At 43.8% G+C, this 14334-nt stretch overlaps 1 protein-coding gene across 1 annotated transcript; it reads right to left on the bottom strand.

Moving 5' to 3' along the window:
• Positions 1-547: 547 nt before the first annotated feature.
• On the bottom strand, positions 548-11628 carry LOC108801082 (galactoside 2-alpha-L-fucosyltransferase 2-like). Its single transcript, XM_018573030.1, has 2 exons — positions 11466-11628; positions 548-1617 (listed from the first exon to the last, which is right to left on the bottom strand). The coding sequence occupies exons 1-2, from the start codon at positions 11626-11628 to the stop codon at positions 548-550; spliced, it is 1233 nt and encodes a 410-aa protein (XP_018428532.1).
• Positions 11629-14334: the final 2706 nt, after the last annotated feature.

Here is a 14334-nt window from a genome sequence, read left to right as displayed (position 1 = left end):
ACATACAGTACACACTTCCAGTACACTGCAGTAATAGAGTTACAATTCTGCCCTGATAATATGAATGGGTTAAATGATCCATAGCACAGAGTTACAAGTCTCCCCTGCTTCTTTCAATCTGTCCCATTTCCCCCAATTAAACTTGAGGTTTTAATTGGGGAAGTTGTATTGCTGATATGATGCAATGACTGAGATGAGAGGATATGGGAAATCTGTGAACATGCTCAGCATGTAGTGACCAGCGCACATGCTTAGTGCTCTGAGCACATTTGTTTTACTTTACATTGAAGAGGACCTATCACCACTCCATGTATACAAGGACCACATCAATTTCACTGGACAGTCTTTTAAATTAAAGTTCTTCATAATCATAAAGAAATTGCCCTAAAAGCATTAGTCTGTATTGTTTTATTAAAAATGTCACCTGTCCCTTTAAGAAAAAGTACTGGTAATTGGTATCGGCAAGTACATGAGGGACAGTACTTGTACTTGGTCTTGAAAAAGTGGTATCAGGACATCCCTACAATACATAGCTCCAGGCCTATCTTTACGGACCCTTCTTATTCAAAAGTGGAGAGAGGTCTGCAGGAATCCCAATCCATTCTGGAAGGAAAGCAGCTTCATATTTAAATAGTTTAAGAAAAGGAGAGTCAGGCAGTGTGTAGTTTGTTAAGTAGATGGTTTCACCACCAACTAGATAGCCCGCCCAAATACCAAAGGTTCCAATAGTCATAATGGTGTGGTTGCAATGTGCCAGAAGGGCAAAGTCCCGTCCTGGAGATCCCTCTTGACCATCTCCAGCAAAGTGAACATCTCCCTTTGAATTATTGATGTTTTCTTTACACCAGTCCATCCCATTACTGGTCACAATAAACAGCAGGCTTTCATACTTGTTCCTGAAATAATCCATGGCTTTTGGAAAATATCCATTGTCAGCAACCACCCCTTTCCATGTGTTGGGCATACCATGCACATAGTCACCTCGACGGACATGTATAGCCACAAAAGTGAAATTTTTCTTGTCACCACGCACATTGTTCAGATACGCATAAGACTCTTCTTTAATAAAGTCATGGAATGTAAATTCACGAAGAATCTCATCTTTTATGTGGTGGTAAAATGTAAAAGAACATGGGTAGCCACTAAGATGAACATATTCTCCTTCAATGTGTCGATACTTCTCAGACATCCAGTCATGAAGTCCATAATTCCTCCATTTGATGCCGTTAATTACTTGCTCTTGAAGTGCTGGCAATCTTATTTTAAAGATCTTTCCCAGCTGGCTGTGCATCCCTGGTAAGATATAAGCTTGTCGGCCATTCATCTTTGCAAGAGAATAAAGTGTGGCATACTCTCCCATTAGATTACCCAAACGGCCAATGGCATTGACAGTCCACATACCGGTCAGAGGTTTTGGTTCCCCTATAGTCTGTGACTTATTAGTGACTGATGCCTCTGTCCTTGAAAACAATTTTTCTTTTTTTTGCCCAAAGTTTGTAAACTCTGTGAAATCTAATTTGGCATAGTATAAAAAGGAGTAGCTTATAATGACCAGAAGAACGAAGGTAACTCCTATGCTGTAGAAGAGATGCTTATTCATGCTTCTAGTGGTCGTAGCTAAAAATAAAGTGAAAAAAGATACAGATTATTTAAAGCAATACGAGTCGTGTTTATCTTCATTCTAGCAGTTTGCCCTAATGTAAGGGTTATATACCAAAACATGAAAGCTGAACTACAGTCACACAGGTAAATACACAGTCACTATACATAAATTGGACCTGGTTTACATGCAAAAGGAGTTCCATATCTGTCCAAGCACTTTTGGAATTTACACAGCCCTGCCACACAGCATAGCCCTGTTATGCAGGGCAGGAAACCTACTTGTTCTCCACAGTTTAAGAGTATACAAAGGTAAAACATTTTTTTGTTTTGACTAATCTGTGGGACGGTTAAAGGGTAATTCTACTTTCGTGGACACATTTGGGAAAATGGAATTACCCCCATCAGTCTGTTCCCTCTTCTCCCTCCCGCTGCTTTTTCCTTTGAACAAACGCTGCTTCCCCTCTGCAGAGCCTGGTTCATTATCTGTCCCCCATACACAGCATCTCAGCCCTACACTATGTATGTCCAATTACGCTTTCTTCTCATTGGCCAGTGTGGTCAGGTCAGGGTCACCATCAGAGGGGTACCGCCGATACTCCTGTAAGGGGCCCGCGCCCCGTCAGGGGCCCGTGAACCTTACAGAAGCATCGGCCGACGGCACTACAGTTAGTGGAGACGGCCGGCCCCCGCATCACCAGAGGAAACCGGGGCCCGCACACTTCAGATCCTCACAAGTGCGCTGTGCGGGTATCCGGTGTCCCGGGGGGTCTCCACTGCATCTTAGGTTTTAAAGGGTTTTTTTGTGGGCACTTGCAAGGTTTAAAGATGGGGACATTTTTTTATAAACTTTTTATTTTTTATAATTGTATGACAGTGTGTGTTTTGTTTTTTTAAATTAAGCTATGTGTGTGTGTGTGTTTTTTTTGTAAGGAATGTGTTTGTTTCATTATGTGTGTGGGGTTTTTTTAAACCACTTCCCACGGGTTCACGTAAATTTACGTCCTCCGCTGGAAGTTCAACCTCAAATACTATGTAACTATGTAAGTGGTTATACCAAGAACACAGCTGCTCCTGTTCACGCCACTTGTAGTGTGTTCCGGTCCGATTCCGGCAGGAACGCACTGCATTGCACTACAGCCGACTCACTTTTTTGCCTTGCAGGCCATTGTAGTGAATGGTGATGTTGCTACGGCCTACGGCCGCGCGGGATCGCAGGGCACATTGTGCCTGTGGTCCGGTGTGGTCAAAATGCTGCAAAAAATTGAGCCGGCCGCAATACGATGCAGTGCTTTCGGCCGGAATAGTGCCGGAACGCACTGCAAGTGGTGTGAACAGGCCCTTAAACAATAGACAATTACTTTTTAAATGCAAGCAATCCGGCGTCTGTATAGGCGCTGGATCACTTGTATGGTGCGGTGCGTCCCCCTCCGCAACCGCCAGTGCCGCCGTCAGCTTCACACCAGGGACAAATGAGCCCGGGACCGGCATGGAGGGTCTCTCCTGACAGATCGGAGGAGGGATCAGCGGCTGGAAATCTCTCCTCCGATCACTGGACATAGGAAGTGATGTGCACAGTCTCCGGCTCCTAGAGCCAGAAGAGGAAGCTGGTGAAGCAGATCTCTGCTTCATCAGCTTCTTTGGAGTCCCTAGGTGACATTAAGAGTCTGAAAGGCTGTTGATGTCTCCATAAAGAGGACCTGTCACATTATATTTGCTATTACAAAAGGGACTTGTCAGCCCCCTATGTGATAGCAATAAAGCTGAGTTTAAAAAAAAAAGTTATAAAAATTAAAGTAACATAAAAAAATAAATGCAAAAAACAGTTCCTTAACCACTTGAAGTCCGCGGTGTTACACCCTCTTCCTGTCTGGCCATTTTTCAGTATCCAGCGCTGCGGTACTTTGACATTTATTCCGTCATGCAACGCTGCACTGAAATCAATTTTATATCATTTTTGGGGATAGATAGAGATTTCTTTTGGTGGTATTTAATATTTACTAAGGTAAGGAAAAATGACCACAAAAAAAATTGTTTTTCCTATATTAAATAATAAAACATTTATTATTACCCTATTTTTTTTGGTAAAATATAAGAGTTGGGGGCACGTCGGGTAAAAAGACCCCAAACATGTTAAGCCTTAAAATTGCGTGTGCGCGCGAAACCTAAAAAAAACTACAATACCCAAAATTGGCCATAGGCGACACTTTAAAAACTTTTACCGTGTTATCAGTGATTGATTAATTATTGCTCTCACTCCAACATTTGCGGCGATATGTAACATGTGTAGCGCGATTGTCGTTTTCGCGCATCTGGCACGTATTTACATTTATATGTGCGTAAACGTGGGGGTAGGAAACTTAAAGATTTTTTTAATTTTTTTTAACTTTTAACTTTTTTTTTTACACTTATTGTTATTGCTATCACATTAGGGGATAACAATCCCCCTATATAATAGCAAAGGCACACTGACAGGTCCTCTTTATGGAGACAATAGGGGTCTCTAAGACCCCCAAAGAAGATGATGAAGCCGAGATCTGCTTCATCAGCTTCTTCTCTCTGGCTATAGCAGCCAGATGACTGACAGGTGCATGCGGAAGTGATATAATACACATCATTGCCGCATTCACACTACGTAGGGAGTTCAGCAAGGAGGAAGATGCTGATCTCCCTCCCATCTTGCTCCTGACACCCTTCCGAGCTGGTCCTGATCCCGGGATTGAAGGTGAAGGTGCAGGAGGGGAGGCGGCGGCGGCATTCAGCCACGCAGCCACAAGATTCAAGCGATTGGTGGCTATAGAGCCGCCGATCGTTAGTATGTCAATCAGCCGGTAATGGCTCCTCAGAACGGACAGGTTTTTTCTGCCCATACACGCACTATGGGGCGCGTGCGAGCAGAAAAAAAAGCTGTCTAATTAAGGCAACCAGCCAATGTGAGTTTGCTGTCCGTCCATTTTTTCACAACGGGTGGACGGCAAGCAGTTAAGGTCCCCCGCTCCCCACATCCACGCACATACAACGCAAGCATGTTATATATCGTCGCGAGCGTCACTGATAGCCCTGAACTGATGAGCCATAAGAGCATTTAAAGTGTCGCCTATGTGAAATTTTGTATATTGTAGCTTTTTGCGGTTTCACAGATTCAAGCAATTTTAAGGTTTGACATGTTTGGTATCTATTTGCCTGGCGTGACCCCAACTTTTATATTTTACCAAAAAAATAGCCATTATATTCTGTTTCTTTGCACTAAATTTCAATTTAGTGTATTTTATCCTAAAAATACTTGATTGATAAACATTTGTGCAAATACCGTGCTACAAAAAACTTGCAGCTAGTATGTTTTTATTCTACAGGGCCTCTGATTTCAGAAAATATATAATTGTTTGGGGGTCTGAAGCTGTTTTTTTAGCCAAAAATTCAGATTTTATCATGTGTGTGCAAATGTAAGAAATTGCTCCGGGCAGCAAGTGATTAATGAGCGCGTGATTTGTGTGTTTTAATGAGTGTATAAATGTTTGGCAGTGGCAGTGATACTGAAATTTTTTTTAAACCGAGCGCCCAAGCTGCAACACAATACTAAAGTTTTTTTCAATGTTGGCACTTTGAGATAAATAAATTGATTTTGCGTCGGAGTTTGGACACTCGGGTTCAAAGACACTCGCCATCACTATCCTAGTCTGACTGCGGCGCAGGCGAGAGCCCAGAGGTAGCGGGGGAAGGACTGTATATACTAGAAGGGCAGACCTACTGCCCCTGTGGCTGCACGAGGGCTCGAGGCTGGGGACCCACTGAGATCTGGTCCGGGGCCCCCCACTGAAAACATGGTGCCCACATCTGCCCCTGGTGAGAACTTTTTAGTTTTTAAAGTTTATTGGCACTGGTAAGGAAATGTATCCTGTATAGGTGCAGATTGGGTTCATGTAAATATCTGATTGGTTGTCGGGGAGACTGTTTACTTTTCTTATATATTTTTTTTAGATTTTACAGCCTGTGTAATTTGATGTTGTGTTATGTTTTATGCGTATCTGCTGTATACTAGTCAGATTATATGGTTTGCTGTGGTTTGTAATAGACGTGTGCGGGGCAAACAAATTTGGTTCAGACGAAAACAAATGAAAACGGAAAAACATTTTTATTTGTTTCCTCAAAGGAAACTAATTTTAATGTTGTTTTGGATTTAGAGGAAATGAGCCTCCGAATCCGAAACCGCACAAAGAAATTGCAGATTGAGCAGCGGCGATATATCGGCCACTAGCATGTTCTGCGCATGCCACCATTTTGGAGTATATCTTGGTATACACCAAGATGGCGGAACCGAAACATGCGGGCGCTGCCATCTTGGTGTATACCGGAGTCCATCACTAAGCCAAGAGGCCAATTCATTTACTGTTCTGCATTGCTGTATATATTGCTGGGATTTGTAGTCTCCCTACAAGCGGTGCCATTCTTCATTAGAGTTTAAGCTGCTCTGTACAGAGACTGATGTGACTGTGGGGGAGGGGACATTAGAGTGTAAGCTCCTCTGTAAAGAGACTGTGATGTGACTGGCTCAGTGTTCTCTGTACAGCACTGCGGTATATGTCAGAGCTATATAAATGTATAATAATAGTGTGTGACTGTGGGAGGACATTAGAGTGTCAGCTCCTCTGTACAGAGACTGATGTGACTGGCTCAGTGTGGCAGCGTTGGGGGGAGGCGGGGAGGCGGTGGGGAGGAGGTGCGGAGGGGGGGCCCAGACCTAAAGCTGTGTAAGGGGCCCCAAAATTTCTGATATCTGCCCTGGGTCAGGTGACTGACCAATGAATGCTCACCATTTATGAGCATAATTTGGTATACCTCCTGTACACTGGGAGCAGCGGAGAGAAAGCAGCATTCATTCAAAGGTAAGAGCAGCAGAGGGGGAGAATGGGCAGATTGGTGGGGGTAGTTCCATTTTCCCAATTGTCACTGAGACCTGAAAGTGAGGGAAAAATCCAAAATGTTACCAGAGCAAAAAGTGAGGGTAAATCATCCAGTGGTGGCAAATGTTCAGCTGACAACTGCCTAAGATGGGGATTCCCCCCCTCACTTCCAGGAAAGTTTCCCCTCACTTCCTGTTGTGCCTCCAGGACAAGAAGAGAAATATCCCCAGTGGAACACAACAAAAAATAACCTGATGTGTTTTAACCATCTAAAACGAAAAAAGTTTTTGCTATACATACATTTTAAGGATTATGTACAGGTTTTCCTCCTCAGCCTGTGATTGGACGATAAAGGAGATGCAGCAGACTGATGAGCTGATTTCTTAATTACTCTGCATTCTCACCCTATCATCATGCTCTGTGTTAGCACTGCAGCATAGCTGGCTGAATCCTTATGCTGTTTCTCCCTCTCCCGGTCTGAGCTATGCTGTACAGAGAATGCAACAGGCTGATACAAGCCAGATTTGTGCACTTAAAATGCTGCATTAATGAGCTAATGAATACAGAGCTTTAAATCAAACATTTGCTAAGAGAAATATGGGGGTTTCCCATTGCTGACCTGTTCTGACAATGTTAGTTGCTGGGCTGTTTTGCTGCACCTCTGGTTTCAATTCTTTTTCAGTCACTCACGTGGAACAAATATAAAGGTGCATGACATGGGGCGGACTGACCGTTCTGGCACTTGGGCACTGCCCGAGGGTCTGTGGCCAGATAGGGGCCGTTGCCACCCCTATTTGACATGCCACTTAGGCCGCTCAATGAGCACTGGGGCCCAGTGGCACAACATCCGGGGGGGAGTGCTGGCTGCTGGCAGTGACAAGCGGGCCGGGTGTTCTGTTACTTCTCCGTGTGGCGAACACTAAATTTTGAAGCAATAATAAGGCCCTGCTGGGGCGTGAGGACCCAGCAAGCAGCTGCCGCCTGATAAGAGAGAGAGCACCTCTTACTGGGTTAGTGTTTCTACAGATTTTGTTTTGTTTTTTTCACAGCCTCCCTCACATGCTTCTTCCGCCGTGTGAACTGACACCAGCCAGGAGGACATGATAACATAGTTAAGGTAACTACATGACTTTCTAGATCATAGAATAGAACATAGCTGAACTTGAAAGTTTCAAGTTCAACTATATTCTATTCTATAACACCTCATCACACATCTATGCTGCCATCCTCCACATCTGCCCCACTGCCATCCTCCACATGCAGGGGTAGATCCAGAGTCTAGTGTCGGGAGGGGCACTGCTAGAAAATAAGGTGTTGCTTAAAGAATGGAATATCGTAATAATACATTACGTTGCAGTTGTTTGTTATGTATAACTGCAATTGTGCCTTTTTTTGGTGGCAGGATTAGGATTTCACTGTCATTAAAATGGGTCTGTCATCCACACTGAACATTACTGAGTTTTATTGCTTTTATTGCTATGTGATACACACGGTCCAGGCACAGTGTGGAGGATTGAGGGCCCCAGACTGAAGGAAGGGGGGCCCTGTAACCTGCAATGTCAGCGTTACCGGGGCCCCCTTCCTCCCTTTCGGGTCCCCTCAAGTGGCGGAATGCTAGTGCCCAGTTGCAGCTGCAACTGTCTGACCCAGGTAGTTCTGCCACTGTATAGAGGACTACAAATCCAAGCAATATATTATACAGCAATGCAGAATACCACTAGCTATAGAGGACCTCAAATCCCAGCAATACATTATACCGCAATGCAGAATAATACTGTCAGCTATAGAGGACTACAAAACTCAGCAATACATTATACAGCAATGCAGAATAATACCATTAACTATAGAGGACTAGAAATCCCAGCAATTATTTATACAGCACTGCAGAATAATACTGTCAGCTATAGAGGACTACAAATCTTAGCAATACATTATACAGCAATGCAGAATGGCACCAGCTATAGAGGACTACAAATCTCAGCAATATATTATATAGGAATGCTGAATACCATCATCTATAGCGGACTGCTGCTGGGTCCCGTATTTCTGGCCCTCGGTGACAGGGAGCTCTGGCCCAGTCCCTGGGCACACTGGTGGCACACGACCCACACCTGCTACTTAATGATGGGCTGCTCCTAGATTTTCATGAAAATGTCCCTACATCCCCCTGTGAAAATTGCCCTGTTGCCCTCCCTTCCCCCCGAATCCATCACTAAGCTGACCATCAATCCTAGCTAGGGGGTACAGACCTCACCTTACTTCTCATCTCAGTTATGGGGTACAGAGCTCACCTGACCTCCCTGCCAGCTATGGGGCACAGAACTCACCTGACCTCCAATCCTAGCTATGGGGGTACAGACCTCACCTGACTTCCCATCTCAGATATAGGGTACAGAGCTTGACTTCTCATCCTGGCTATGACGTACAGAGCTCACCAGACCTTCCCCCGCTGCCAGCCTTGGGCGACTCTCTAAATGCCACCTCTCTCCTCTCCCACTTCCACCTCTGTGTCCACTGACCCCCCTCTGGCTCTTCCACTGTGCCCAATTCTCTGGGGTACAGCACACTCACCTGGCCTCTCCTTCTGGGATCTTTCTGCTGCTGCCAGCCTTGGGCAGTCTGTACTCACACAAATTAGGCAGCCACAAAACCCCAGCGTGGGCCTAATTTGCCTGACTACAGTGCAGCCTCTGCTTTGGATCCCAATTGTTTGGTGTGGTCGTGGAGCGGTAATTTTCATGAGGGGTGATCCCCGGATTCGCCACTGCAGCTTTGTATAATGTATTGCTGGAATTAGTAGTTCTGTATAGCTGGTGGTATTCTGCATTCCTGTAGAATCATTACAGGTGAAACTCGAATAATTAGAATATCGTGCAAAAGTAATTGCAGTAAGTGCTGCAAGAGGAGCCCAAACCAAGTACTGAGTACATATGCATGCTTGTACTTTTCAGAGGTCCGATATTGTTCTATGTACAATCCTTGTTTTATTGATTGCATGTAATATTCCATTTTTTTGAGGTTGTGGATTTGGGGTTCTTGGGGTTTTCAGGAGCTGTAAGCCATAATCATCACAATTATGACAAATCACGGCTTGAATTATCTTGCTTTGCATGTAATGAGTCTCTCTCATATATTAGTTTCACCTTTTAAGTTGGTAAGGCTCCGCCAGGCTAAACGCTTCTTGCAGATGACAGGGATTTGTACAGCCACCGGGAAATAAAACTGTCACTGTTACTACAAGTAGTGTGCCGGGGTTTTCTTTACAATAAACCACAGTAAACTCTGAGACAAAGACATCTGTTTGTAGTGTCACTACTACTGCGGGTGGCAGAGACAGGAATTTACACCATCTTGGGAAGGGCAATTGCCCCATTGGCCCCCCTGGATCCGCCACTGTCGACATCTGCCCCTCTGCCATCCTTCACATCTGCCCCTACTGCAATCCTCCACATCTGCCCTGCTGTCATCCTCCACATCTGCCCTGCTGTCATCCTCCACACTTGCACTGCTGCCATCCTCCATATTTGCCCCTGCTGCAAACTGACACATCTGACCCTGCTGTGATCTGAAACATCTTCCCCTGCTGCGATCTGAAACATCTGCCCCGCTGGCATCCTCCACATCTGTCCTGTTACCATTCTCCACATCTGCCCCGTTGTCATCCTCCATATCTATCCTATTGCCATCCTCCACATCTGCCTCTGCTGTTATCCTCCACATCTGCCCCTGCTGCGATCTGCCACATCTGCCCCTGTTGAGATCTGCCACATCTGCCCCTGCTGCAATCTGCCACATCTGCCCCTACTGCAATCTGCCACATCTGCCCTTGCTGCAATACACCACATCTGCCCCTGCTGAGATCTACTACATCTGCCCTGCTGTGATCTGCCACATCTGCCCCTGCTGTGATTTGTCACATCTGCTCTGCTGGAATCCTCCAGATCTGCCCCTGCTGCCATCCTCCACATCTGCCCTGCTGTCTTCATCCACAACTGCCCTGCTGCCATCCTCCACATCTGCCCCTGCTGCCATCCTCCACATCCGTCCCTGCTGTGATCCGCCACATCAGCCCCTGCTGCAATCCGCCACATCTGCCCCTGCTGCAATCCGCCACATCTGCCCCTGCTGCAATCCGCCACATCTGCCCCTGCTGCGATCCACCACATCTGCCCTGCTGTGATCTTCCATATCTGCCCTGTTGGGCTCCTCCTCATCTGCCCCTGATGAGACCCTCCACCCGAGACATACGGTCGGCACCCCAGAGCAATGTGGAGTATGTAGCAAATTCATATACTATTCTGCATTACTGTATAATGTATTGCTGGGATTTGTAGTCCTCTATTGCTGGTGCCATTCTGCATTGCTTTATAATGTTTTGATGGGATTTGTAGTCCTCACCGGCTGGTGCTATTCATCATTGCTGTATAATGTTATCATGGGATTTGTAGTCCTCTCTAGACGGTGCTATTCTGCATTGATGTATAAGGTGTTGCTGGGATTTGTAGTCCCTCTACAGCTTGGAGTCTGTGGCAGAACTACCAGGGGTGCAGCGTTTGCAGCCAGTTCCAGTGTCCCCCATGGCAGCACCCAGCTCCCCATGCCCTTCTTTGATAATAGCTTGCCTATTACCCTGTAGGCATGCAGCTTTTGGTACTCAAGGCAACCAGGGCCGGATTTACTCTCTCTGTTGCCCAGAGGCCGGGTTCCTCCATGCGCCCCCCTCCATGCCAACCCTCCCAATGGAGAATGACAATCAGATTTTTTTTTAAACTATTATTATTTCTAATTATTTTTTACTTTTTGTCCATTTTTATTTTATTTTTTCACTTAACTTTATTGCTATCACAACGGAGCTAACATGCCCCTGTGTGATAGCAATTAGAAGTGACAGGTTCTCTTTATTTTGCTGTGCTGTGCTGGCTCTCCTGTGACAGCTGAGATGGGAATGCTGTGAGTGCAGCTCACCCGTCATAATGTTTCCGCGATCTCCGCTCTGCTCCCACTCTCCATCCTGAACTGCCTTGCCTTGGTCCAGGATCCCCCAGAAGAGCGGTGGACCCCGAAAACCATGGTGAGGAGGGAGGCGGCCAACGTGGAACAGAGGCAGCAGGATGTGGGGACGGACCATGGTGGGGGGGGGAACTGCATGCATATTACAAGTGATCTCAGCAGCATCGCTTGTACTAAAACACCGGCTTCCTGCTGTACATTTAGCCCTACTTGCCCAAAGCAGGGCTAAATGTAGAAAGAAAATATGAGCCCGGCGGCTGTGCTGCCCCTCCACTCCCTGCTGGCCAGAGGCCAGGCCTTAATGGCCTTGTGGAAATCAAGCCGTGAAGGCAGCAGCCATCTGCTAGGGTCAACTCTTTCACACAGGGCATTTTCTAGCTCTCCTAGTCCCAACCTGGCTTAGAAAAAAATACTAAAGTGTAAATACTTTTATGAGATAACTATTCCTATTACTGATGATGGTAAAATCAAATGTGTGGTCAGTAATTATGTAATACATAGGGGTCTATTCACAAAAAAATTATCCAATTCAGCTCACTTTCTAGTTCAGTTATGTTGTCCTAGATTGTTCCCTTCTCCTGCCTTCTCCAAACTCTTCACCCTTTAGTGAATAGACCTCATAATTGTATTATGTGTGGCCAGTAATATATGTGAAAGCCACATCTATTGCTTCAGCCACCTTTTTTTTTAAAATCAATTACTTTTTATTGAACTTTACACATAACAAAAATCAAAAGAAAAGAAAGAAAGAAAAAAAAAACAACAAATACAAAAAAATAATAAACAAATATATAAACAGGCAATTTGGCTTACCATACAAAATTTACCATAACATAACACTAGCACAGGTGATTTGTTGAACGTAATTCTTATATAAGACATGATATTATACGAGTAACTAGAGAAAAAATAACTAGACCCCACAAATTCATGTAGATGAAGGAATGCATAGGAGGTGTAGAAGGAGGTGTAGAAAAATCCGATATTAAGATAAACATTTTAACAAATCTCTCCTGCGTATCCCTATGTTGGTAAGTATGTTTTTCTAAATCGATTAAACAATTCATTTCTGTCACCCATTCCCCCTTGGACGGAGGAGACGATTTCGTCCACTTAAGTATAAGTCCCCTCTACGCCACAAATACAGTAGATGTATCAATAAGTCTGGCTCTACCCCACATTTAGAACATTTTGAGTCAGATCTAATAGTGATCTTAAAGAGAAATTCTGGTGTCCCGATAAGTTTGATGGAAAATATTCAATTAATTCAATCTGTGAAAAGCAGATAAGGATACCGTTTGGACTGACCTTGTAATTGCCTCCCATATTTCATCTTCTAATCTCCCAATATCTATTTCCCAACCTCTTCTGCTCTTTAATGAAAATTATTCAACATTGGACCATATATATTTGAAATTAGCCCCTTCGTAGAGTTTACTTGAAATATTTTATCCATTAACTGCATTGAGACAATCTGAACATTAGAGGTACCAGGATGAACTGATAGAACATGTCTCAGCTGTAAATATTTATAAAACTTTGTATTTCGAAGAGGAAACACACGTTGCAACTGTTGAAAAGTACACAAGGAACCTTGCTAATAATTTGTGACAACGTCCAAATACCCACCTCTTTCCATTTGACAAACCCTGAGAGTTTAAATGCTCCGGGAGTAAATCCCGTAGTATACATCAACAACTTATATGCTGACCATACTTTTTCTATTAACCGTATTGTCGGGGCAGATACCGAAGACTCTGCATATTATTATTACAGGTATTTATTGAGGAGTTTCTAAAGCATATTGGGGATCATATCCTCTAAGTTGATACTTAATAATATAATAAGCTTGGTGATGTTCTGTTGGTAAAAAAATATACTTTCAGCTTTATTAATTTGTTGAACATAACTAAAAAAAACAAACTATTCCCCTTTAAATATGTAATTGCAACATACAATATAATTTTCGTGGTAACTTTGGAGTCTGGAATAGGTTGAGCACAAATGTTTTGGCACAATAAAAACACTACCTAATATTATATACTAAAATAATAATTGGAATTTAACAATATGGCAGCCTTTTAACACAAAGTCTTGTCATTAAACCAGTCAACCAAGGTCTGTGGACAAATTTCATGTAGATGTAAAAATGATTGTATATATGAGTACTAGATAGTAGCACCCGAATGAATGCACTCACCTGCAAGGCCAAGCTGACTTTTTGTTTCTTGCCCTGTGTGCCTTTTTTGCAATGTAACTTATTCCTTCTAAGCAGTCAAAGCAGCGAGAGACCAAAAGCAGCATCACCTGTAAGTATAAGGTAGAGGGGTGTGAATACATTTGTGACAGGTAATCTGTACCATGAGGTGGAGTCAATGTCAATGTCAACCTGATTCTTTGCTCCTTTCAAAGAGAACCAAGTACAATGAAATTGGCATCAAACCTTTTTTCTTTTGACATGTTGAGCATTGTGAATTGCAGAAGAATTATGACTGAAGTCAAGCAAATATTTATAGCAACATTTAACAATAGAAAAATGTGTACAGAAAGGCCTCAGATCCTGGAAAGAGGGCCCATTTGCACCTCTGCAATTTAGGCACACTTTAAGGAGTCAGTTTACCCAAAACGTATATTCCTTCTTTTTTAATGTTGCATGCTATTATATTCTCCTAGTACAGAAGTATTTTTTTATGCAGAGATTACACCTTTTTTCCTCAAACCACTCAAACCACAAAGAGTGACCTTAAAGTAGTATTAAACTCTCAAACATTTTTCAAAAATGAATCCAGATCAACTAATTGTGCATCAAAGCACTGCTTTACAT

Source organism: Nanorana parkeri, unplaced genomic scaffold (genome assembly GCF_000935625.1).
Source record: "Nanorana parkeri isolate BGI_ZX_2015 unplaced genomic scaffold, ASM93562v1 scaffold2211, whole genome shotgun sequence".
Taxonomy (NCBI): domain Eukaryota; kingdom Metazoa; phylum Chordata; class Amphibia; order Anura; family Dicroglossidae; genus Nanorana; species Nanorana parkeri.
Note: the sequence above shows the minus strand (reverse complement) of the source record. Positions and strands in the feature narration are given on the sequence as shown.

What these genes read in the sequence shown, in the direction of transcription:
- LOC108801082 (XM_018573030.1), bottom strand. Translation starts at nt 11,628, where the DNA reads ATGGTCCGTCCCCACATCCTGCTGCCTCTGTTCCACGTTGGCCGCCTC. An exon ending in TCGCGGAAACATTATGACGG is followed by an intron (nt 1,618 to 11,465) that starts GTGAGCTGCACT and finishes CTTTATTTTTAG; the next exon opens with CTACGACCACTAGAAGCATG.